Raw genomic sequence first — 26,702 nt, 5'->3', positions numbered from 1 at the left:
AAATTATTTGGACATGATAAGCAGAAAATTCTGATGCAAACAATAGCAAAGCTGAGATCATCCACCAGGACGAGTAGAATTAAATCCTGAAGTAGTTAAGAGGCCAACACTTCACAATAGGATCTATTTCTGCCCCAGACAGCTCTGAAAGAATCCTAACCCCTATTATGAAGCAGGTTGTGGGTCCCTTTAAGAAACTACATTTGTGATTCCTTTCAGATTGATTATATTCCTGTCAGTTTACTCCCAGCCCCTCCTGGCGGATGCATTATCAATCCAGGACCTTTGATTAACAAATCCTGGTCAAAAGCATCCCTTTAGATTTCAGTAGGAGATCCAGGCTTGTCCCAGCCCCCACTGGAATTGAGCCAACTTGGGCTCTCACAGCCCCCATTCTAATGATCTTCCCAACCCCCACCAAGACAAGCAATATAATGAGCTTCCATCAACTAAGGCTTTTGCAGATGGACTTTGGCAGTGCCCTTGTACAGCCAGGATGTTTCTGCCCACTGGAATACTGCTATCTTCTCTTTACCCTCACCTAGTTCCTTAAGATTTCTAACCTTACTTCCAATCCCCATAATAAACCTCTTTTATCAATCTAGGTCAGGTCTGTAAATTCCTTTACAATCTCTGCACTGCCAAGAAGGAAGTTCCCATAAACTCCAAATCCTAACCACTAGGCCTCATTTAATTCCCTGACCATCAGAAACCCTAATTTCATTTGAGTCCCCCAAATCTAAACCTCATCAATTAGACATCTTTACCTGGATCTCCCAGAGGTAGGTAAAATGTACCATATTCAAAACAGAATTCTTTATTTTCCTACCTAAACTCATGGTCTCCCTATTCTTACTTAGCCCTTCTGTTATGGGTGCCCAAACTAAGGCACAAGATCAACTTCTCTTTCTTACCAATCAGTTACCAAGTTTTATAGAATTCTACCAACACATTCTCATATCTACCTCCTCTCCATTAGCAGTACAATCAACCTAGTTCAAGCTTTTCTAACCCAGACTGCTCAACAGTCTACTACTCTGGCCTCCTTACATCCAGTTTCTTTTACTCCATCCTCCATATCCCTATCAAACTGAAACTAAAGCAGAAGTTAAACCATGTTACCCCTCTACTCAAAAAGCTTCCCTTGGGCTGTAGGATGAAAGGTAAAGTCTCTTGGGTCCTCAATTTCCTACATTATCTGGCTCCAGTTTGTCATTCCAGACTGATTATACATTACTTCCTTGTGTACATTATGCTCCAGGCTAGAATGCCCTAGTTATTGTTGCTCATATCAAATAGTCTCTATCCAGTCTCTATGCTTTGCACAAGCTGTTCTCCACTTCTAGCACCCCACTTCTGTACTCAGCCTCTGAGAAGCTCCCTTCAAAGCTTAGCTCAATTGTACCTCCTTAAGAATATTTTTCTGACTACCCCAGTTGTTACACACATTGATTAACACTACCCTCATTTATTCACCCTCCCTTTATTTTGCAACTATTCTATCTTTATACTCTGTGAACATTTTATATCCTCCAGGAGAAGAAAAGCCCCAAAAGAACAAGAGCTGTCTCACTTTTGTATTTGTATTTCCAGTCTCATTTAGTGCCTGGAACACAGTAGATGTTTATTAAATAATTACTGATTGATTTAACATCTAATCTAGTCCCCTCCAGTTTAATGAGAAAAGAACTAAGCCTTAAAAGAATGTTTGCAATGTTACAATGGAAGTAAGCAACAGGAGCAAATTTCAAATCTCTCCTCTGATTCCAAATCCACTGAAACACAATAAGCTGAAATAGTAAAAAATGGAGATAAGTCAATCTTTTAAGCAGTTATTATGAAACCATATTTAGACAAGTATACAGCAGCTATAAAGGCCTAAAAAAATGAAAAGTACAAGAAGTATTAGGCCTTTAAGACCTGTTACACCAAGACAGCTTCCAAAATTTGTTCTTTTTTTAAATAGATTTTGCCTTCACTGTTGATAGGTGAAAAGTTAATATTCTTTTCAATATCTGAAATTAAACTTTTTTGGGGGAAAATGAATTGACCCACATAAGTTTATTCAATATTATGAAAATACTTTTACATTTGGCACAAAACACTGTTTTGTTTAAAATGACAAGTACATTAAAATTTAAAAACCTAATTTCATAATCTAAAGTCTTACAGTATTATAAATGAAAAATGAGATGGACTTTGCTTTTTTTTTAACTTTTTAACTGGCTTGATGAATATATACAGAATAAGAGACAGCTATGTTATGAGAACTTCTCAATATATACTCATCATTTTTACCTATTACTCCCCAGTTGTGGGATCATAGCTATAAATGACCTTCCCCTATTTTCTAGTGTTATCTCAAAACGATAACTTCAGTACTTCCTATACCAATAAACTAGACAATCTACCAAAGACTCTATCAGATTTATTTTAAAATTATGTTATAAATTTATGCATCTAGATTGTTTGTTAAAAGTCTCTGCTACAGCCAATTAGTCAACAAAAACTGATTAAGCACCTACTAAGCAGCTATAAAGACATAAGGAATGTATTAAGCACAAAAAGTCTTAAATTCTTTAAGTGTTATTGAAGAGGGGAACCAAAAACTAAAAAATCCTTGAAGGAAAAAAACTTCAACTCTGCCTAAATGAGTGACCACCCCAGAGAATCAGATAAAAGTGGTTTACCTAGGTAGGGCTGGTTGAGTCTAGAGCTAGAGAATTCCAACCCTATTCAAATGTTGCTTTTCCACTCAATTCAACTTAAGCTGTCGTCAGCCCCATCAAGAGCAACCCCCAGCTGGTAGCCAACTGGAGCTGTCCCAGTACCCAAGAAGACATTCAATATAAAAGAGGCAAACTAAAATCTTCTCTTGGCAGAGGTTCCAAACATGCCATCTATGCCATGCTTGGGATGCCAAGGAGCCTCTGTCCACTAGAATATTCTTTTCCAGTGCCACCCTCTCTTTACCCTCACCTATTTCCCTAACCAGACTTCATGCCTCTCTGTCAGGATTTTTAACCTTACTTCCAATCCCCATAATAAATCTTGTTTATCAATCTAGGTTTTCAGGTCTGTAAATTCTTTTACAGAGAACCTCTGCGCCACCAGAAGGGAGTTCCCCAAAACTCCCTATCCTTGTGCTGAATCCCAAGGGATTGCAGGGGAGCCAGACCTCTCCATTTTGTTCCCTGAACCCCAAACCTGCCACTAGGTTATCATTTAACCCTGAGCACCAGAAATCCTAATCTCATTTTGGTTCCCTAAATCTAAACCTTATCATTTTGGTTCCCTAATCAGGAACCCAAAAAAGTAGACATCATTTGGCAAACAAACGGAACCCCAAAACTCTCGACACTCAGAACCACTTTGGGTTTTGAGCTGTTGGAGCAGTATTCTCCCAGAGAGAAAACTCAATTAACTCCAGACAAGGTAAAAGACTTCTCTTGGCTGCTATTCCCTGGACAGGGGTGGGATTCAGACGAGAGTCCCCTCCCCCTCAAGTTCCAACCTAGAATCGACAGCAGAGCCCTACCTATCCAGAAAGTGCCAGAAAGTTTCTTTCTCCCCCATCCTCAATAACACCTTCCCCCAGAGAGTGGAGAACACAGGGGAACTCAAGACCTCTCCTTTATGGCTTGGCAACCTGTCATTTAAATGCTCCTATCTTGTCCCCTTATTGGGGCACTATAAAGTAGAGAGATTGGGGACTCAATCTTACCTTCTCAAATCTCTGATAAAGTTTTTCAAGTTTACTGGCAATCTGGATAAGTGGGCCACAACCCTTCCAGACCCTTAGCCTGGCTCTTAAAGGAGCCACAACAGCTTCCAGCTCTCTCAGGAAGCATGCTTGTCCCATACATTTTAAAACCAGACTTGGTTTCCCAGATCTCTATCTATCCTGACTTAGAACAGTACCGCTTGTCACAGCCTTTTGAAGACAGGGGATTCCAAACTGCTCTCATTTTTTTTTTTTTTTTCTTTTCCTAGCCTCAGAGCACTTGCTTAAAGTGCCATTTCCTCAGCTGCTTGTGGAGAGATGAAAAGCCTAGTCATAGAAGCAGGCTATGTCCTTTCTCTCACTTTCCTACCCAACTTTATAGGTGGGAACTTTTCCCTCCTAATTTTCTCAGTCCCAAAAACTTTTGCTCTTAGCACATTCTCTATTTTTCTGGATTGGCATTCTATACCCCTGCCAACAATAAAGGTTTCTTTTCTTTTTGAGGCTGGGGTTAAGTGACTTGCCCAGGGTCACACAGCTAATAAGTGTTAAGTGTCTGAGATCAAATTTGAACTCGGGTCCTCCTGAATTCAAGGCTGGTGCTCTACCCACTGCGCCACCTAGCTGCCCCCAAAGTTTCTTTTTTAAGTTCCAAAGCTGGCTAGGTTGCAGTTTCAAGAAAGACCTTTGGAATAAAATTCCAAAACAAATTTACATTGTTAATAGAGTGAAGATGGCTTCTTTATTTTCTCTTCTCATTCCCTGACTGCAGCAAGAAATAAAGAGCTATAGGGAGAGACAAACTATTTGAAAATTCCTTAACTACTTAAAATTTGGTGAACACCTTTAAAAGAAAAAGGCCTTTCCTGTTGCCTTTTTTCTAACTTGCAGAATTCCCTTGTGGGGTTTCTTGTGGTGTCTCTAGACTTGTTCTCTATTCTATAGCTAGTCCCTGACACATTCTCCTTTGCTCTGTTGTGCCACAGTTCTGCCTCAGTTTCTCTGGCATTATACCTCAAGGAGCATTTTGTTGCTCTCCTCCAGAGAAGGACAGGGAGCTGTAGAATATGAATACTGTCTAAAGTCAGGGGAGACTATTAAATGAAGAACACTAAAGCCTTTTTTTTCCCCTAGAGGTCAAGGATTTCAGTCTTTCTGATTTCCCACTTGGTGACAGTTCAAGAGAGGTTTTTTGTTTTTGTTTTGTTTTTTTTTCCCCTCCAGTAAGCTACCACCCCATCCTTTCCATAGCAAGGTGGGACAGCTCAACCCCTTGGGGCATGGTCAATGATGTCTAGAGCTTCTACTCTCAGCAGAATCTTTCCATAAGGACGCTTATGGAAAAAACTGCGAATTGACAAAAATTAAAGTTTTGGTCATATCTTTCTCTCTCTTAGGGACACCTATAGAGAATGGAAAAGCTATAGAATTGGGAAAGCTTGGAACCTGTTTCCTTATCCCTAAAGACTCACCTTTAGGCTGTCTCTTAATGCTGAGACACTCAGCTTGAAAAATACCTCAATCTCAAAATCTGAACACTGATTATATTAGCTGAAAGGGCCAATCTCCCTCCATGCACCAACTCTCTACTCTTTGGAGCCCTGGAAAGGAGCCTTCTTTCCATCTTAAAAGTGTGCTCTTAAAGTGCCTTTTGTTTTTTCTTTCAAATGCTGGGACTGATTCTGACTTCTGCCCTCAGGCAGAAATGGCTGTGGGAGTGTCTCTTTCAAAGCCAAAGACTTTCCGAGTCTAAAGAAAAACCTGGGACCCACCCCCCAACTTTTTCAGGAGTCTAAGGCCAAAACTTGAAGAGCCCTTTCTGAGCCCTCAATGTTTCTCCCACTCTGCTGCTACAAGCAACTGTTGGTTTTCTTTTAAAATTCTCACCTGAACTAAAACCTGAGACTCTCAGCTCTTTTCTTCTCAGGGCAACTTCTGCCTCCTGAAAGGACATTCCGAGGGGAGGTGCCTTGTTACTGCAAATCCCTCTCAGACCTAGGCCAGGAACCCCAAAAGTTTGTGCTGTAGGTGTCATGGAAACTGTCTGAGGAGACCCCAGTCCCTGTCCTAAATTCAAGCAAGAGGAGCACTGGAGGAACTGTCTTTCCACCACAGGGGTTGAACTTCGTGCCCCGCCCCTCAGCATCCTGCTCTCGGGAAAGAATTTGGGGTCTGGCCCTGTTTCCCCTTTTATCCACCAAGACAGCCTAAACACCTGGGGGCCAGTAAGCTGGGCAGGCAGTGCTGCTACTTTGCACTCTCTCTGGCCTCTTCTGCTTCTCCCCCATAAAGAGTGGGCATAGTAAGGAGGAAGGCTCAGAATCTTTGCCCAACCATCTTGGTGATTTTTATGGTGAGACTGAGGAACCGACCAACTCACTATTAAAAATAAACAAACAAACAAACAAACAAAAAACAGTTCAGATAGGAGATTTGTAAAAGCTTAAACTGCATTCTTATCTTGATCTGCAGCCACGACAAGCAGAGACACACCCATCCCTAGACCATGCCTCCCCCAAAAAATCAGTGGCTGTTTTTAATAAAAAGCCTTGTAAAGGAAGAGGTCTAAATATTAACCCCAGGGATTCAGAGCATTTTTTTTTAAAGCCTATGAACATCAGTGGCTTATTAAACCTAATAGGTATCAAGGCCTCCTGCCTAGCCTGACTCTCTTGAGTCCACACCTTTAATCCCTGCCACCCTGACAGGGTGAAATTAGTTTTCCTAGAAATTAGAGTGAAAGGGCTAAACTCTGCTTCCTAGCATTTTCTCTTATACTTTTCTTTGGCATTCAATATTGTTAGATGGGCCATCAGCATTCTTACTGGCAGCCCACAAAAGGGACCTGATGCATTTCCTGCTAAAGGCCCCATTCCTGAACATTGCCATCTCAATCCTGGATGACAGCCCACTTTTAATCTGCTCCTGAGATCTATTTTCTCTAGGCTTCAAACTTTGGATTCTCAACTGCCCTTCAGCCGGGAGAACATGGGACGACTGACTGGGGACAACTGACCAGGACTGACCCCTTAGATGCCCTGCTACCGTTTTCAGACCCCACACCTTACATTTCACCTCCTGGCATGAACCTTCTACCATCCTTGACAGCTCAAAGCAGTCCATGAAGAAGAACTCTTCAACCTTTTATCCCAAATGCATTTGGAGGTGACTGCTTGAAGGGGGAATGAAAAGGGGACCCAGGAACTCTGAAAATCCTAGAAGGAAAAAAATCTCCTTTAACCCTGCCTCAGTGAGAGACCATCCCAGGGAATCAGATAAAAGTGGTTTACCTAGGTGGGGCTAGTTGAGTCTAAAGCTAGAAAATTCCTATCCTATTCAAATGTAAATCTTCCATTCAATTCAACTCAAGCTGTCCTCAGCCCTCCAGAGCAACCCCCAGCTGTCCCAGCACCCAAGAAGACATTCAATATAAAAGAGGCAAACTAAAATCTTCGGTTGGCAGAGGTTCAAACATGCCAACTATGCCATGCTTGGGATGCCAAGGAGCCTCTATCCACTGGAATATTCTTTTCCAGTGCCACCCTCTTTTTACCCTCATCTATTTCCCTAACCAGACTTTATGCCTCTCCTTACTTCCAATCCTCATAATAAACCTTTTTATTAATCTGGATTTTCAAGTCTGTAAATTCTTTTACAGAAAACCTCTGCGCCACCAGAAGGGAATTCTCCAAAATTCCCTATCCTTGTGCTGAATCCCAAGGGGTTGTAGGGGAGCCAAACCTCTCCATTTGGTTCCCTGAACCCCAAACCTGACACTAGACCTCATCATTTAACTCCCTGACTACCAGAAACCCTAATCTCATTTTGGTTCTCTAATTCTAAACCTTATCATTATAATAAAATATAAATATAATATAATAAAATATCTAAATGGTGAAGTGGACACAGCCTTGGAGTCAGGACACAACTCCCAGTTGTCTCTCAAAAAATAACAACAAACAAACAAACAAAATATCTTTCAAAATATGTTGTTTTGGTGCATGGATAGAACACTGACCTAGAAGAAAGACCTGAGTTCAAATCCATCCTCTGACACTTAGCTATATGACCATTGGCAAGTCACTTAACTGTCTGCTTCAGTTCCTCATCTGTAAAATAATTATCTTTGTCAAGAAAACCCCAAATGGGGTCACAAAAATTTGGACACAATTGAACACAACAAAAATGTGCCAGGTACCATGTCAAATAATAAATTAAAGATGCAAAGAAAGGTAAAAAAGATAGCCCCTGAACTAGAGAGACTCATACTAATCTAATGGGGAAGACAAGATGCAAACAGCTATGTAAAAACAAGTTATATAAAGGTTAAGCTGGAAAGCAACAGAGGGAAGGCACTAAAATTAAGAAGAATTAAGAAAGGCTTCCTACAGAAGTAGGATTTTTAGAAGACTTAAAGTCAGAGAAAGCAAGAAATAGAAAGAGAGAAAGGGATAGATGAGATGGGAGAGGGAAGGAAAGGAAAAAAGAATGGGAAAAGGATGAGGAGTGGGAAAGAGAGGGAAAGAGCAAGAGTACAAAAATCCAAGTAAAGATCCTTTTCACTGGCCCCAACAGATATGGTCAAAAGTATCTCAGGAACTCAACTAAATGGCATAAACTCTAAAGGAGGGATGGACCCACTACTACGTATTTTCTTTTGAATTTTTCCATTAGAATAATAATATTGCTACTACAAACTATAATCCCTGTTGGGTTCTGCTGGAAAATTAAGTTGTCTTATAGATTCTGGGACTTTATATTATAGTATATGTTCATATTTATGTTATAAACATTTTCCTTTCTATTTCAATTATTTAACTTTCACATAACATACAATTTTTTTTTCCAAATTATCTCTAGAATATTTAGGAGGAAAAAAGTCAAAGACAGAAAAGAAATAGTTTGGTTTCATACCCAATTAAAATTTTGTAAGTGCATTAGCTAGCTGCTGAATTGCAATCACAGTTTGAAAGCAAACCCCACCACATGCAAACTGTATGCAACTTTTAAATATATTAAATGAAAAAAGAATAATCATTATTAGAAAGTAAGCAGAATTTGTTTAATGAAGCAATCAAAGCAAGAGCAAAGAAATATGTACTATTAGAAGGTAATCATGAGAAAGCTCTTATAAGTAATTCATCACAAATAAAAGATATTCAAGTTTTATATTTGTTAGGGCTAAATCTGAACCTGTTACAGCAGAAATTTCTTTCAAATCAGCAAGTGGAGAGCACAGTTCAGTGTCTACAGCTTTGTCTTCCATTGAATTGCAATTCAAATCAAATGCTGCAGTCTCCAATCCATCCACAAAGGACTGGTGTGTTAGTTCAGATGAGCTTTTATCAGATTGGACAGAAGATTCTAACTGTCCTATAAGAAAAAAAAGGGAAGCATGGCAACTATACATTTGCCAGTCAAAAAACTTACACAAAAATCATGGAATAGACAGTTGAGCAATAACACACAATGAAGACAGACAGTTACTTTCTAACAAAGATTAACTTTCACAATGTGCATTAAGTTGTTAAAAACCAAAGCTGAAATTAAGTAAATACACATTTAGGACTGACATAATTCCTAGCTGGAAACAAAGGAGATGCTAGCTAAAGCAAGAAATGAGGTCATTGAGAGTGAAAATATTGAAGAATAAAGAATAGGAAATAAAATCTAAATTCATTGGATAGAATGGCAGAATTACATAAGTGTATATCTAAACCAACCTTCTGAAACTCTTACTATAAGTACCTGAACCCAACTATAACATTTGGAAAACCTCTCAACCAATTTGGGAAAGAATAGTAAGTCACTACAACACATTGAAGAATCTAATTTTAAGAAGATTTCTTTTTTTGTTAAGGGTATATACAATTGTTTAATAAACTCCATTTCTGTAACGCATACAAATAATCCACCAGAAGAGCAGCAAACTGGTTCAGTAAAAACAGGACTTACCTTCTTCTGATTCCTTGGCAAGAAGCAAGGTATCTTCTGAAGGAACACTGTCAATCACATTTGAAATGACCAACTCTGCATCTAGGATCTCATGATTTCCACTATTAGAAAGCCTTGATGATCGTCTCCTGGTCAAGTCTTTGTCATTATTTTCCAGGTAGGGTTTTGGCTTTTCCTGAGCTAAAATCCATTAACAGAATTGCAGTCAGTTGTGATTAGTTTAACAACAGAAATAGCAAAGCTATGATCGACTTTCAAGCCTTGATTTCACTGCTTATATTCAGTTATCTCAAAGAAAGACTTGTAGACTCTTACTCTAATATACTAAAAGAAACATTTTCTTATCTTATACTTTTTAAAAGGATGTGTTTTTGTGACCAAAGGAAAATTTTATTTATATAAAGATATAAAAATCTACATGAAAATACATGTAATAGGGGTCATTCACAAATCCTAGCTATAAAGGTCTATTAAGAGGCTTCTCCAGTTACTCAAATTCAGTTCCAATTTTCAAAATCAATAATGTAGTTTATACAGTATTCTGCTCAGAATGAAAGACTAAAATAATTGTCAACTCATTAAACTTACACTATAGTAGGTTCAAAATCAAATGTACTATCCTTTGTGTATAAACACAATACTATTAGCCCACCATCAAAAAAGCATATTGTTTTTCTAATATCAGTTCAGTTTACACCAGCCTAGCCCCATGTTTTAATGTGGAATAATTTCAAATGTGAAAGACAACTGAGGAATATAAGATAAAAGTTCTAAGTTTAGCTTTATCAACCAATTTTCTGACCAATCAAGCTAAAAATCCTTTCTTTTGTACACACACAAAATACTCACAGGAATTTTTTTCAAGCCTGGGGCGCTTTAATGGGATTTCAACTCCTTTTGATATTTTGCGGCGTCTTAATTCCAATGTTATTGGTTGCAAAGTCTGGGAATTTGGTTCTACAAAATCAATGCAAATTTTAAAAAATAAGAAGAAAACCAATTTCTTACTGAGCCAACTTCACTGATATATTCAAAGACATACATCTCTTTATGAAAATTGTCTTATAACTAGCTAATGTGCTTTATCTTAGAAAAGCAAATACATTTTTCTAGTTATTTCAATATTGCCTCTTATAAAGGTAGGAGCTATTCATCCTTAAAAAAAAAAAAGCTATAGACAACTAACATAAAGCATATGTTTTCTACTTCTCTTTTGTTTTTCTCCTATTATAGACATTTTTCACTCAACCTCCATTACCCCAATTTACATTCATGTTCCCCAAAGCCTTAGAACTCAAACATGTCAAAATAATTAACTTTCTTTAAAACAGTGATCCTCAAACTCTTTAAATAGGGGGCCAGTTCACTATTCCTCAGACTGTGGGAGGGCCAGACTATAGTAAAAACAAAAACTCACACTCTGTCTCCGCCCCTCAGCCCATTTGCTATAACCCAGGAGCCGCATAAACTTCCTCAGTGGGCCGCATGGGCCATAGTTTGAGAACCCCTGCTTTAAAGTGTCAAAAGTACTATGATAACCAAATAAATTAATATCTGACAATGTGAGTATTTTTGAATAAGCCATTTCTCCTATTCTTTAGTATCATAGATCTAGAGCCTCATTCAGAATTTATTTAATCCAAACTCTTCATTTTACAGGTAAGAAAACCCAGGCAAAGGAAAGTTATGATTTGCTCAAGGTATCACATAAGTATGTGTTAGAATTGGGATTTGAACCTCTGACTCCAAAATCAAGGCTCTTTCCGCTTTACTAGGTTACTTCCCAAGGTCTAGGCTTTCATAGGAACTTTCAGTGAAAGGATTTATCTGCTAAGTATACAATAGGAATGTTATATAGATTCTATATTAAAGTCGAATTCCTAAAATCTTTTACATGATTATGGCCCTCAAGCCCTATCTAGAAAATCAGATAACTTAAAGTTACCTCTAATCTGTATGAATATAAGAAATGTAAATGTATTTTTTCATAAAAAGTCCCATAAACAATTCCATATACCTAAAATGAATTTGCCGTTACAGTACACTTTCCTGTTATTTTTTTCATTATTCTTTGCTCTTTTAATTCTTAATGGCATAATTTAGCAATGTCTGTTACTGATTACTGTTTCTAAGCAAAAATACCTAAATTATTTCTACCTATCAAGAAGTCTAAAAGCCAAGAAGACAATTAGTTGGGAGGAAAAGGGAAAGATTCATCTAAAACTGATTTTCACCCATCAAAGCTTGTGTTTTCTCTCTCTCAACCTCCTTCTCATGACCTTTCCTCCTCCCATGCTTTCTCTCATATAAAGCCAAGATACACACACAGAAACAAAATGAAAGAATTAGGTTCTTTAGCAGGGACTTCATTTCACAATGTAAAGTTTTTTAAAATCTGTGAATATCTTGATCATAAATGTGGCTACCCAACATATAATTAAAAGGATATATACAAAAACACATTCCAGAGTCCAATACAGACTATATCCATTACAACCAAAAATATAACCCAAGGATCTCCCAAATCCAACTGAATAGAACTCATTCAAGGAATTCTTACTAAAAACAAATTCCAAACTATGCTCAGAAAGTTGTCAAACTGTGCATACCCTTTGACCCAGCAGTGTTACTACTGAGATCTTAAAGAAGGGAAAGGGACCTATATGTACAAGAATGTTTGTGGCAGCCCTCTTTGTAGTGGCCAGAAACTGGAAACTAAGTGGATGCCCATCAATTGGAGAATGGCTGAATAAATTGTGTTATATGAATATTATGAAATATTATTGTTCTGTAAGAAATAACCAACAGGATGATTTCAGAAAGGCCTGGAGAGACTTACATGATCTGATGCTGAGTGAAATGAGCAGGACCAGGAGATCGTTGTATATTTCAACAACAATACTATATGATGATCAATTCTTATGGACGTGGCCATCTCCAACAATGAGATGAACCAAATCAGCTCCAATAGAGCAGTAATGAACTGAACCAGCTACACCCAGCAAAAGAACTTTGGGAGATGACTATGAACCACTACATAGAATTCCCAATCCCTCTATTTTTATCCACCTGCATTTTGGATTTTCTTCACAGGCTAATTGTACACTATTTCAAAGTCCAATTCTTTTTGTACAGCAAAACAACTGTTTGGACATGTGTACATATATTGTATTTAATTTATACTTTAACATATTTAACATGTATTGGTCAACCTGCCATCTTGGGGGGGGGGGGAGAAGGAGGGGAAAAATTAGAACAAAACGTTTGGCAATTGTCAATGTTATAAAATTACCCATGCAAATATCTGGTAAATAAAAGCTATTAAAAAACAACAACAACAACAACAAAAACAAATTCCAAGAGAAGAAAATAATCTGAATAATCTCTTCAAGTCTGTTGTAACAGAATTTTATTTAATATCATCTGTACACTGGATCAGTAAACAGTTATAATAGAATTTGAGAATTTGGTTCTAACAAAAAGAATCAACTATTATAGAACTGGAAAGGACCTTAGAAATCATCTAATTTGCCCTATTATATTAAATAAGGGGAAAACTGAGGTCCAGGAAATTCACACACAGCAAGTGCTTTGATGTCCTTTTCTGCTACGTTCTTTTTAGGGTTTAAAGACACAAATTAAGGATTTATTAAATACTGTACTGTTCTATAGTCTTCCAAACTATCTTTCAAAATTGCTCCTGGATTACAAAATGTTTTTCTCTTTCTTAGTTCTAGTACATTTTTAAACACCCCTCTTTAAAAGTATTCTGCCCCATATTGAAAACTTTTTCTAGTGTATTTACACTGTTTTAAAACTCTTGTCCTTGATGAGGAATTGACCTAGTTTTAGTTTCCTTTCCGCCATTGCTAATAAGGTAACTTACATGAAAATATTCAAATATGCACAAGCAAAAAGCATCTGGGTTTGCTGAAATATTTTCTATTGTGACAATTTCTTCTGCATAATTATGCCTGCATTTCCAAATACAATTGTGGATGCAAAAAAAAAAAAAAAAAAAAAAAAAACCCCAAAAAAACTGTTGATTTGCTGATGTCACTGCTTAAAGACAATAGCACAATCCAACTCTATTTGCCCATTTACAATCACAGTGAGCATCTGGATGTTACAGAATAACTTTTTCCAAGTCAGTGATAATTGTCATAGTTGCCAGGACTGCACTTCACCCACAACAAACAGACCAATTCCTGTAGAAAAAGTCACACTGGAGCTTCTGCTACCACATGCTTGCTCTTCAGAACTTACCAGATGGAGGTATGGAAGGGGGCCGGCCTCGCTTTCTTTTGGGCTCCCTTAGGTTTTCCTGTGTATTCTTCACAATGTCATTGTCAGATTTCTTGTCTGTCTGAGTCTCAACAGAATATTCCCTATCATTTTCTGAAATATTCTCCTTGTCTTCTTTCTCATTCTTCGGCAGACCTTTTTCAGATCCCTTCCCTTTCTCAGGACTAACTAACTTTCCTTCTCTGTCAGGCTGTCTGGGTCTCTTTTCAGCTTTTAAAGTCTTGTCATCTTTGTCTTTCTTAGCATGAGCAGGCGTTTTTCTCTGCTCCTTAAACTTCTCTCGGTTATCAGGAGATGAAAGGCTTTCGTTATCTTTTTCTTTAGGCTTCACATTGCCCACGATATTCTAAAATAGGCAAAATAGCAGTGAGAAATATATTTGTTATTAGTTTTAAACTGGAAGGCTTCTACAAAGAGTGAAAGACCGATGAATATAACATTTGTTCTACCTCTAACACTGCACTGTTCAAAAACTTTTAAAAAACATCTTCAAGACTTTAATATCCCTATATTTCTGACTAAGTAACAGGCTTGAAATCTGGCTTTCTAATTCTGTAAAGCATTTCTTATGCAGAAATTGCTAAGTACTAAAAGTAATATGCAAATCTATACTAAAAACATATCTATGTTTTTAGAAGTATCATCAAAGAGGCTTTTAAAAATATGCCTGCATTGTTGTTTTTTCCCTTTCTCATATTTTTTTCCCTTTTTAACCTGATTTTTTTGTGTATGCAGCATGACAAGTAGGGAAATGTATTTAGAAGAATTGCATACATTCAACCTATGTCAAATTGCTTGCTGTCTTGGGGAGGAGGGAGGAAAAGAAGAAAAATATGGCACAAAGTTTTGCAAAAATAAATGTTAAAAAACTATCTTTGCATGTATTTAGAAAAATAAAATGCAATTAAAATTTTAAAAGTAAAAAGAGGAAAAAAATAAAATAAAAAATAATAAAATAAAAATATTCAAGCAGTGTCCAAAACTTTTCCTCAGTCCTTTTGTTATGTGTCTTATGTGAAACACCTAAAAGTAATTCTTTACTAAGTTCAAGGTGAATGTTTTGACTGGCCATCACTACTCTAACACACCTAGCTCCTTTACCAAGAAAGAGCCTATGGTGCATGGTGATGTTCATATTTGGCTCTGCTCTGTGTCCTAGATAATTTTCATCATTGCTTCTCAGTGGCAGACTGTTATTATCTCTCAAGTCTAATAATCAAGTCTAACTAACAACAAAAATAACAATAAATCCTCCTGAAGCCATAGTCTCTGAAATTTCAAGGTGACAAAATACTTTCTCTGAAAGTGTCTACCTTAGCAAGATGAACACAGAGAAAACAAAGGTAGCAATTGGCAGTCCTCATTCCAAATAACAACTGAATCTATAGATTCAGAAGACCCAGGCTAGGAATTCTAAATATTAGAAGAAGCTAGATGGCATAGTGGATAGAGCACCAGCCCTGAAGTCAGGAGAATCTGAGTTCTAACCCAATCTCAGACACTTACTAGCTATGTGATCCCAGACAAGTCACTTAATCCCAATTGCCTTGCAGCAAAAAAACAAAACAAAACAAAATTCTAAATACTGTAAAACCTTCAGTCTACAAATCCTCAAGAATTACAGCACTTGAATCACAAAATCCTAAGATTGACAAAGCAGATGCAACTTTCTTCTTAGCAAAAAAAGCTACAGGGTGGTGCAAGGAAGGATCAAAATATTTTACCATACCATAGGATATAGAAGGAGATAGAAAAAGAGACTATTTCCTGTCACAAAGATTCATGTAAAACAATGACATTATAGTAAAGTTTTTCAAAGATTATTTTTTAAAAGATTTTTCTAATATATTACTCATTTTAGCTAATTCTTTTTAAAACTATTATAACCAATATAAAGATGTTAAAGAGCAATAAAAGAGAACAAAATATATACTTTTGGATCAATTAATATACTAGATGAAAAGTTCAAGATAACAATAAAAAAATGAATTATCACTTAACTACTTAAAATGGACCAAAAGTGTACATAGATAAAATAGTCAAACATCCACATGGAGTAGTCTGAAAAGAAATCTGCCAGAGGTGCACATTAGCACTGTGTTTGGTACAGAGTCAATGCATAATAAATTTTCTTCTTTTTTGTCTTTTTTTCTTTCCATCCATCTATTTCCAACCCAGGTGGCTTGACATAAATCCAGAGTAGAAGTAACAAAGAATCCTATTCTTCAAGGTCTGCCTGTGAGTCTTTTTTCAAATGTAAAGTGATTCCTATTAAACAAGGCGCAATTAAGTTACAAAACCTTGAAACTAGCTTTCAAATCTCAGGCTGCTCATGAACAACTCACTAGAGTTTACCCCAGTATTCAAATGACTCTTGTCCAGATGCACATCTACCCAAAGACTGAGGCAAATGAGAAACCAACAGCACCATTAAATGAGATTCTGGGTGAGTTTTTCTTATACAGGATTAAAAAAATACTATTTGTATAATTTTCTGACTATTTTAATCAAGCTTTTAAAATTAATTGTTTTGCAACTGTTTGGACATGTATACATATATTGTATTTAATTTATACTTTAAGATATTTAACATGTATTGGTCAACCTGCCATGGGGAGGGGGGGGGGGAAAGAGGAAAAATTAGAACAAAAGGTTTGGCAATTGTCAATGTTGTAAAATTACCCATGCATATATATGGTAAATAAAAACTATTATAAAAAAAATTTAATTGTTTTATTATCCTCAATTACCCAAGCTGGTTAGATTGACTAGTAAAGCTATTCCTTAGTTGATTAAAGTACTCAAGGAGGCTTTTGGTTTTGTTTTGCTTTTTAATCAAAGCCAGCAGAAATAGAGGAATTCAGGTACCTTAGAGGTCAGGAAAAAATAATAAATAGATCAAATAGATCTGGGATGTGAACCTATTTAGAAGTATAGATAAACATTCCATTAATTACATTTACCACATGAAAGGATTTGTTATTAATTTAGCAAATCACTTTCTTTTTAAAACAAAGAATGAATCTCAGGCCCCACATTAAAATTATGTGCTTTATAAATCCAAAATAAGTAGAACCTGAATTAATGAGGTGAAATGAATCACTTACTATTGAGAATTATTACACCAATTAAAGCCATGAGTAACTTCACGGGATGATTATAAATGCTTTTTAGTAATTTTTAGAAAAGATAAAAAAAGGTCATTAAAAACCTTAAACAATATTAAAACAATAAAAATTGTAATTCCAGAAAGAAATTAAAGTAAACAACCATATTTTTAATGCTCTCTTTTCTCTCCCAAAGCATCATTAGGTATTGGGTGTAAATTTTACTTAAAAGGGAGAAAAAAAAAAAACCATGGTTCTGAGGAGGAATTAATCCTGTTGGGCTCAAAAATGAGATAACAGAAAATAACAGCTACCATTCTAGGGCACTGAAGTAACCTAAAAAGGAATGCTCTTCAGGTAAAAACTGCAAATCCTTAAAAAGATAAAGACTCTATAAGCAGAGAAAGAAGGAAAGAATCAAAGAACTGCAGAAGTTGACAGCTGAACCTGTTTTGGTATCCTAAGGAATATGAATTAAAGAGAATTTTAAGTCAATCCTATTAGCAAGTATTTTACCCAGAAACACTCTCCTTACTATGAAATCTGTGTCAAACTGAGAGTATAAAAATTTTTGCCACCATAATAACAAAGCCACTTTTTAAAGCAACTAAAATGGTCAGAATTACTAGAAATTGTTAGAATTATCCAAACTATATGCAAAGCACAAAACTGTATTTCTCACCTGATCTTTGGAAAAAGCTTTGATGTGAATATGTTTGACAGTCTGAATTACTCCATCATAAAATTTCACAGTATAAGTACCTAGAATTCAAAAATTATAAGTTTAAATTTGCATTTTATTATAGAAACAATTTTACAGTTTTCAAAAACACATAACTGCCATCATACACTCATTTATAGGAATTAAAAATTACTTGGGAAATATATTCAATACTTGTGTTCAGAAAAGAGTGTACTTACATTCATTATCTATCAGGACAAATATTCTAAGTACTAATGTACTTGGTACTTAGTACTGAATGTAAAAAAAAAAAAAAAGCTCTTGCAAAAATGTATACATATGGAATGTAATGGAAAATTATTGTTCTATAAGAAATGATGAGTAGGCTGATTTCAGAAAAGCCTAGAAAGACTTACATAAACTGATGCCAAGTAAAGTGAATAGAACCAAGAGAATATCACACACAATAACAGCAAGCTTATGTGAAGATTAACTATGACAGACTTAGATCTTGTCAGCAATCCAGTGATCCAAAACAATTCTAGTAAGACTTTGGGATGGAAAATACCATCCGCATCCAGAGAGAGAACTATTTAGACTGAATGTGGATCAAAGCATAGTATTTTCACCTTTTTTGTTTGTTTTTATTATTTGCTTTTTCTTTCTCGTGGTTTTTTTCCCTCTTTTGGTATGATTTTTCTTGAACAACATGAGAAATGTGGAAATACAGATATATATATATATATATATATATACAGATATAACCAATATCAGATTGCTTGCTGTCTTGGTGAGGGGAAAGTAAGGAGAAAAAGTTTGGAACACAGAATCTTATAGAAATGAATGTTGAAAACGATCTTTAAATCCTGAACTTATTTTTACTCTTTAATTTATTATTATATGATGAATGTCGGAGGGGATGTGGGAAAACTGGGACACTGATGCATTGCTGGTGGAGTTATGAAGGAATCCAACCATTCTGGAGAGCAATCTGGAATTATGCCCAAAAATTATCAAATTGTACATACCCAGTAGCAAGAAAATACTAAAGAATGGAAAGGGACCTGTATGTGACAAAATGTTTGTGGAAGCCCTTTTTGTAGTAGCTAGAAACTGGAAAATGAATGGATCAATGGGAGAATGGTTGGGTAAATTATGGTATATGAATGTATTGGAACATTATTGTTCTGTAAGAAATGACCAGCAGTATGATTTCAGAGAGGCCTGGAGAGACTTACATGAACTGATGCTGAGTGAAATGAGCAGAACCAGGAGATCATTATACACTTCAACAACAATACTGTATGGGGATGTATTCTGATGGAAGTGGATATCTTCAACATAGAGAAGATCTAATCCAATTCCAATTGATCAATGATGGACAGAATCAGCTACATCCAGAGAAGAAACACTGGAAAATGAGTGTAAACTGCATTTTTTTGTTTTTCTTCCCAGGTTATTTTTACCTTCCAAATCCAGTTCTTCCTTTGCAACAACAACAACAACAACAACAACAAAATTCGATTCTGCACACATATATTGTACCTAGGACATACTATAACATATTTAATATGTATGGGAATGCCTGCCATCTAGGGGAGGGGGTGGAGGGAAGGAGGGGAAAATTCAGAACAGAAGGGAGTACAAGGGATAATGTTGTAAAAAATTACCCATGTATATGTACTGTCAAAAATGGTATAATTATAAAATTAATTTTAAAAATTTATTATTATAAGGGTTAGTTCTCTGAGAAGTAGAATACAATGGAAAATGTAAGCAATGTGAAAATTGAAAAATATTCATAAAAATTTATTTTAAAGAAAAGGGGCCAAATGATCATTTGTTTATAATGGTGTATAATAAACTGTGAACATATGCAATTGGAAAATAAACCCTTTTGAGTGTATGGGTAGCCCTGAGTAACCATAATTCTTAAAAATCATGAAAGAATCTCATATATTCACCCCCACAGAGATCTTTAAAAAAGAAAGCTTCATTCATAATAATAAAGCTGCATTATTAGATTAATTTATAAATTATGTTACAAGGATAAAATGATATTTATATAACTAAAAGTCAAACTCCTACTCAGTTGCTCTTAACTCACATTAATAGTTCTAGTCCATTAGAAAAAATACTAATATATTTTAGTTTTTGGGCAGCTAGGTGGCGCAGTGGATAGAGTACCAGTCCTGAATTCAGGAGGACCCCAGTTCAAATCTGGTCTCAGACACTTAACACTTTCTAGCTGTGTGACCTTGGGCAAGTCACTTAACCCCAGCGGGGGGATATATATATATATATATATTTTTTTTTAGTTTCAGGTAGAGAATATATACTCACCTAAAAGTAAAATTATAAATTATTTCACTCTAACATTGCCAAATGCAATGAAGTTTATTGTATGAGCCCAATGATTTTCTACATTTTCCATCCTATTACCCAAAACATGCCCTACACATCTTGCCTCCACATAAAAATAAATATCCATAGTTAGCTTTACAGTTTGGCCCTATTTCATTTGAGCTGTGGGAGCCTCTTTAAGCAATGAAGCAAATATTTTATTTGTTTATAATTTTTTTGAAGCAAATATTTAACAAAAGCTACATATCTGTCTTTCCAATTTGAGATTTTATAACTGGCCTCTATATTACCCCCTCCACTCCTACCCCCTTTTACCCTGAACACAGGAGCTACTTCAATCTTGATAGTCCTACTCAAATGGTCCTCCTCTACTTTGAACTAACCCTAGACCAGCCACACCAATGCCACACCAATGCCACCCAACTCTCAATCTCTAGCTCTGAGAAAAAAAAATTGCCACTGCTATACAAATGGTATACAAAGGAAACTCTTCTATTATGGCTTAACTCATGATGTTTATGACTTTACAGACAAAAATTCCCTTCTGTGGCTTTTACTGCCCTACATGTGTGGTCCTGTTCCCCCACACACACTCTCCATTAGAATATAAACTTCTTTAGAGAAGATTATTTACCTCATTTTTGTATTTGTACCTCTGGTAATGAGCACAGTGGTTGGTTCATAATGAGTGCTTTATAAATGCTTTTCACACATTCAGTGTCTCCCTTTTATCTATAGGCTAAGTCCAAATACCTCAACCTAGCACTCAAGGATCTCTCCATTACCCCCTTCTTCTACGCATAAAAACATTCCTTTCTAGACAGATTCATCTCTGAAATAGGTCTTGTGCATTGTTACCTCTATATAAAAATTACAGAATGTCAAAATTAGAAGAAACCTATGATGTGTAGTTGAATCTCCTCATTTGTCGAGAGAAAAACTATTAAATGACTCATTCAAGATCACACAGGTGCTTTGTCCAACTCACTACCTGGGAGATAAGATCAACCTATCTATGCTGATCCAAATTTATCAAACAGAATAGAGTCATTTTTGCTTACTGTTGGTTGTTTTCCAATTTAAAAATTCCTGATACTAAGAAACACTAATTTTTACCTGGAAAAAAATGTTTCCCTAGCAACATGTAGAATGAAGTAGATGTATCAAAAAATGACATCATGTTAGCTAGCACTTGACTAGGATGACATCTGAGAAGGAAGATAGCAGGCCCAGCCCTAAACTTTTGCATTTGTTTTATATATATATATATATATATATGTATATATATATATATATATATATATATATATATATATATATATATATATATATATATATATATATATATATATATATATATATGTATATGTATGTATATATGTATATATGTATATATATATATATATATATGTATATGTATGTATATATGTATATATGTATATATATATATGTATAGCATATAATGTACAGTTTGTTTATCTGACAAGCTATAAAATGTATAGCATATAATGTACAGTTTGTTTATCTGACAAGCTATAAAAATTTAACCCCCGGGGATATATCTCTGAAATTTTAATATCTGTCAACAACAACACTGGATTCCCTTTGCCAAAATTAATTTTAGAAACTTTTTTAAAAGGAATAATCTCCATAGGTATAGAAGATATTTCCTCTCTGAAAAAATGAAGGACATGAAATGCAGAATACTTATATTCCACATAAAACTTTTTTAACGCATTGACTAGTTTTGTTGAACTTTTCCTTCTCTTTTTTCTGCTCTCAGACAGCAGTTCCTGGACACACAGTGACATAGGAAAGCATGGGAAAGTTAACAGACGTAAGGACCATATAAATTGTGATTAGACCAGAAACCTCATTTTATAGGTGAGCAAACTATAGATTTGCTGGCCCAAGATCCTATAGGCAGTACTAGGGTCAGAATTAGTACTCAGCTCCCTGATTCAAATCTGCTGCTTCTGACAGTACATCATGGGTGCTTGGAAAAATAATGACATGTCAACTAGCAAGTCATCCTAAAAATATAAAATAGAATAAGAAAATAATGGACAATGAAAGCCTGTTAATAGGCAAGGGAAGACAAGAGTTAAACCATAAGAGGACAAAGAGGAATTCTCAACTCCTTCAGTTCAACAGAACAAGGAACAAACAAGAGAACAAGACTAAATAATGGGTTAGAGCTTTTTTCTGTTATTTCCCTCAGAATCTATGGAACAAGAATAATTTCTATGCCCTGATATCCAATCCCTTATTTCTATTTTCCTCAACCCAAACCTACCCTTTCCTTCAATGTCCCACTGTAGGATGACTCATCCTCTGCTCTCTGGAATACCCGGCTAACTTGAATAACAAACTTGCTTTCAACTAAATTATTTTCTTTTTCTACTTCCTCCATTTTTGGCTCTCCCCAAAACAGACTCTGGGACCACTTCCAGCACTCCTTGAACTTCCACTCATTCCTCTAAACTCAATGATTAAGGTAGAAGGGGTTGGACTCCTCCTTGACCCCACTGTCAGGCTCTCCCTCAACCACCAACCCTTAGTAATGTTTCCACCTCTAAGATTCAATCCATCAAAACTGTGGTAGTTTTTATATATGGACCTCCACATTATTCCCCCTTCTATCCTTAATGAGTTCAGTGTGGTGCTCATGGTAATTCTCTATATTCCAGTTCCTGTTCTCACAATGTTGTTGCTGCTATTGTTGTTCAGTTATGTCTGACTTTTAGACCCATGAACCACGCACACCAATACTACTCATGGGACTTGCTTGGAAAAGAATAATAATAGCGTAGTTTCCCATTTCTTCCTCCAGTGGATTAAAGCAAAAAGAGTTTAAGTGACCTGTCCAGGAACAGAGTTAGTAAGTTTCTGAAATCAAAGATGAACTCAGCTCTTCCTGACCCTAAGCCCAGAGCTTTATCCCAAGTCACTTAGCTGCCTCCACTCTCATACTAGCAGACTTCAACATACATAATGATTCCGCCAAACACTCTAACTTTATGGTTCATCAACTTACTCATTTCACATGACCTACTCTTCCACCCCATCTTCACTACACATAAGTGATCATTTCCTTAATCTTGAATCCTCAAATATACTATTTCTATGTTTATAAATTCTGAGATTCCCTTATCAAATCACAATTTGTTATCATTCCATCCCTCCTTCTATCTTGCCACCTCGAACCCTGTTCTTCAATTTAATACTACTTCCAATCTCTTGCACTCTCACTTTGTCCCCAAACCATCAATCCCCCTGCAATGACTACGCTCCCCATCTTGAACTCTTGACAAATGAGATTTTCTCAAATCTCTTGATTTCTTATGCTACTATTGATCTTGTCCTGACAAGGCTTGGCTTTGGATTTATTCCCAACATTTGTTGTCCTCAATCCTACTTATGTGATACTGAAAAAAAGCTGAAGAAATCATAAAACCATGCTCACTAAATCTACTATAAATTTATGTTACAGAATCTCAAATGGATCCTCACTACAGCATGAAAATCTTTTTATACCTCCCTAATTAACTCATCAGGCCATTTCATTGGCATCCTCTTTTGCCTTTATTCTGATGGCTTCTGCCACTAGTCTTGTAACACATGAAAAGGAGGGACTTTTCCTTTCACTTCTAACATGTACAAGAAATCCTATCCCATCCTGTTTCCTCAAGCAAATACCTTATCTCACTCTCATTTTTCTTCAATTTCTCCCTATCTACTGCCTATAAACGTGCCCATATCTCCTCCATCTTCAGAAAACTCTCACTCAATAAATATGTCACTATCTGTTTTATCTCCCCTCCTTTTTGGGGTTAAACCACTTGAAAAGGCTGTTTACAGTCAATAACTTCCTTTTCATTCACTCTCTTTATCCACTACAATCCAGTTTCTGATATCATCATTCATCCAAAACTGTACTTTTAAAAAATTACTTATGATTTCTTAATGACCACCTCTAATGATCTTCTCTCAATTCTCATTGCCTCTCTATAGCTTTTAACACTGTTGATCACCTTCTTCTAGATGATCTCGTCCTGAGTTTTCTGTGACACTATCCTAATTCTCCTTTTACCTATCTGATTGCTCTTTCTCAGCCTCCTTTACTATAATTTTTGAATAGGTCATGACTGTTAACCTAGCACATGCAGAGGGCTCTGTGCTAGACTCTATTCTCTTTTTCCTCTCTGCCATTTCATTTCATGGATCTGAGTTTTCTTAGACATAGTTCTTTGTATGTTACTTCACTCACAGATTGTGAGCTCTTTGAAATCAGGGACTGTCTTTGATCATTTTTTGCATCTCCAGACTTAGCATATTACCTGGCATATGGTAGGCAATTAATACATACTTACCATCCAGCAACTATGGAAAAAATAAACCTCTTGTGATTAGCATATATTTAACAAATAGCCCGTTATCCTCAACTACCACACAACACAAATCACTGAAGAAGGTAAAATTTTACAGAAAAAAAAGTTAAATTAATAATCTCTGTTTTCTATTCCCCTACCTGCTTTAACAAACAAGTCTCCATTTAAGAAAATTTGAAGGTGGCTTTCAAGATTAAAATATCACTTGTTTCAGGTGACCTAAAGAGGAATTCACCTAAACATGTCTTTATAGAAAAATAATACATATGCAGCTAAATTTTTATAATTTTTGAAGTTTCTAATATTAGAACCTGACTACAATCCTATCCACTCTTCCTTAGGTAAGGCACCCACTGACAGATCCTTTACATTATTTATAAATTTCCATCATCTCTTCCATGTCAAATAGACAACTCCATATACCTCAGAACTAAGCCCATTTAAGAGTACTACAAGATCTACTCCCAGAGAGAGGATTGTGGGAACTGAGTGTGGATCACAACATAACATTGTCACACTATATTTGATGTTTTTCACTTGCATTTTGTTTTCTTACTCATTTTCTTTCCTTTTTGATCTGATTTTTCTTGTACAACAAGAGAATTATATAAATATGTTTACACATATTGGGATTTAACATATATTTTAACATGTATAGCATATATTGGATAGCTTGCCATCTGGGGAGGAGTGGAGGGAAGGAAGCTAAAACACAAGGCTATGCAAGGGTCAATGTTGGAAAAATTATCCATGCATATGTTTTGAAAATAAAAGCTTAAAAAAAAAAAGGGTACTACAAGAGGTTAAAGGGAGAAAAGAGACAAAGTAAAGTGGGGGAAATAAAAAGACACAGAGAAATCAGACCTAATGTAAACATACATGAAAACTTCATAGCTTGATACTGCTAATATTCACTTCCCTTCAATATTCATAGAAAGATTTTCCCCCCCAAATCCTTTACATTATCATCATCATATTTATACAAAGTTATAAGGTTTGTGAAGCATTTTACAAATACTATCTTGGCAGTCATTCTGGAGGGCAGGTGCTATTACTATTTTAAAACAAGTAAAACAAGGTCACAAAGCTTATAATGTGTTTGAAGTCAAATGTAAATTCAAGTGTCCATGACTCTAGGGCAAGCACTCTATAATGCTCTTAGCTATTTCTTAATTAAAAAGACGATAACTCCCTAAAGAATAAAAACGTTCTTTTATTTTTATGGTTCCTACAAAAGGTAATTAAGTCACATATTACTTCTCATTCACAGAAGATCAATCCTCATTATCTAGAAGAGAAAAGGCAACCAGCAGAAAAATGACTTGCCCAAGATCACAGAATAAATTTGTACTTGAAAAATTCAGCTTCTGACTAAGCATACTGAATTTAATAAATTACTTTACTCACCCACTGAGGGGAAGCTTCCTAAATCCCAAGCACCATCATTTTGCCATAAAAATTTTTATTATGGCTGAAGCCTTTTGGCTCTGCAGAAATCTGGTTTGCAGTTTGGATTTGTTTGAGTTTGTTTTTTTAAGGAGATGGTGTCTGTGTCTGAAAGGAAAATAAGAAAAATTCTCCTCACTATCTATGTAATGGGTAGCTAGGTGTCAGGGTGGATAAAGCGCCAGGCCTGGAATCAGGAAGACTCATCATGCTGAGTTCAAAGCTGTCCTCAGATACTCACTAGCTGTGATACTGGGCAAGTCTTTTTGTTTTGTTTTGTTTTCTTTATTAAAGCTTTTTACTTTTCAGATCATATGCATGGATAATTCTTTGACATTAACCCTCACAAAACCTTGTGTTCCAATTCCCCCCCCACACATCTTTCCTCACTCCCTCCCCTAGATGGCAAGTAGTCCAAAATATGTTAAACATGGTAGAAATATACATTAAATCCAATATATGCATACATATACAATTATCTTGCTGCACAAGAAAAATAAAATCAAACCAGAAAAAGAAAATGAGAAAGAAAATAAAATGCAAGCAAATAACAACAAAAAGAGTGAGAATGTTATATTGTGATCCACACTCAGTTCCCACAGTCCTCTCTCTGGGTGTAGATGGTTCTTTTCATCACAAGATCAGTGGAACTGGCCTGAATCATCACACTGTTGAAGAGAGCCACGTCCATCAGAACTGATCATTGTGTAATCTTGTTGTTATGTACA

At 35.9% G+C, this 26,702-nt stretch overlaps 1 protein-coding gene and 1 long non-coding RNA gene across 8 annotated transcripts in view; one reads left to right on the top strand and one right to left on the bottom strand.

The window, feature by feature from the left end:
• Window positions 1-26,702, bottom strand: part of PHF20 (PHD finger protein 20) — a 127,472-nt gene that overhangs the window by 64,279 nt on the left and 36,491 nt on the right. For 5 of the 6 annotated variants that reach the window (XM_074292526.1, XM_074292530.1, XM_074292527.1 and 2 more), the window contains 5 exons: window positions 17,774-17,853; window positions 13,946-14,330; window positions 10,529-10,636; window positions 9,680-9,859; window positions 8,918-9,097 (listed from right to left, as the gene is read on the bottom strand). In XM_074292526.1, coding sequence (XP_074148627.1) covers window positions 8,918-9,097; window positions 9,680-9,859; window positions 10,529-10,636; window positions 13,946-14,330; window positions 17,774-17,853 — 933 coding nt within the window. The remainder of the gene's footprint in view (window positions 1-8,917; window positions 9,098-9,679; window positions 9,860-10,528; window positions 10,637-13,945; window positions 14,331-17,773; window positions 17,854-26,702) is intronic. The other variant, XM_074292531.1, reaches the window with a different exon arrangement.
• On the top strand, window positions 13,831-19,771 carry LOC141557206 (uncharacterized). 2 transcript variants are annotated; one of them, XR_012486731.1, is made up of 3 exons: window positions 13,831-13,954; window positions 16,163-16,430; window positions 19,229-19,771. It is a non-coding gene; the product is annotated as an uncharacterized LOC141557206 (long non-coding RNA). The 2 variants fall into 2 exon arrangements; XR_012486730.1 differs by having other exon boundaries at window positions 18,992-19,771.

This window comes from Sminthopsis crassicaudata, chromosome 2 (genome assembly GCF_048593235.1).
Source record: "Sminthopsis crassicaudata isolate SCR6 chromosome 2, ASM4859323v1, whole genome shotgun sequence".
NCBI classification, from domain to species: Eukaryota; Metazoa; Chordata; class Mammalia; order Dasyuromorphia; family Dasyuridae; genus Sminthopsis; species Sminthopsis crassicaudata.
The sequence above is the reverse complement of the archived record's forward strand: the minus strand, read 5'-3'. Positions and strand labels throughout refer to the sequence as shown.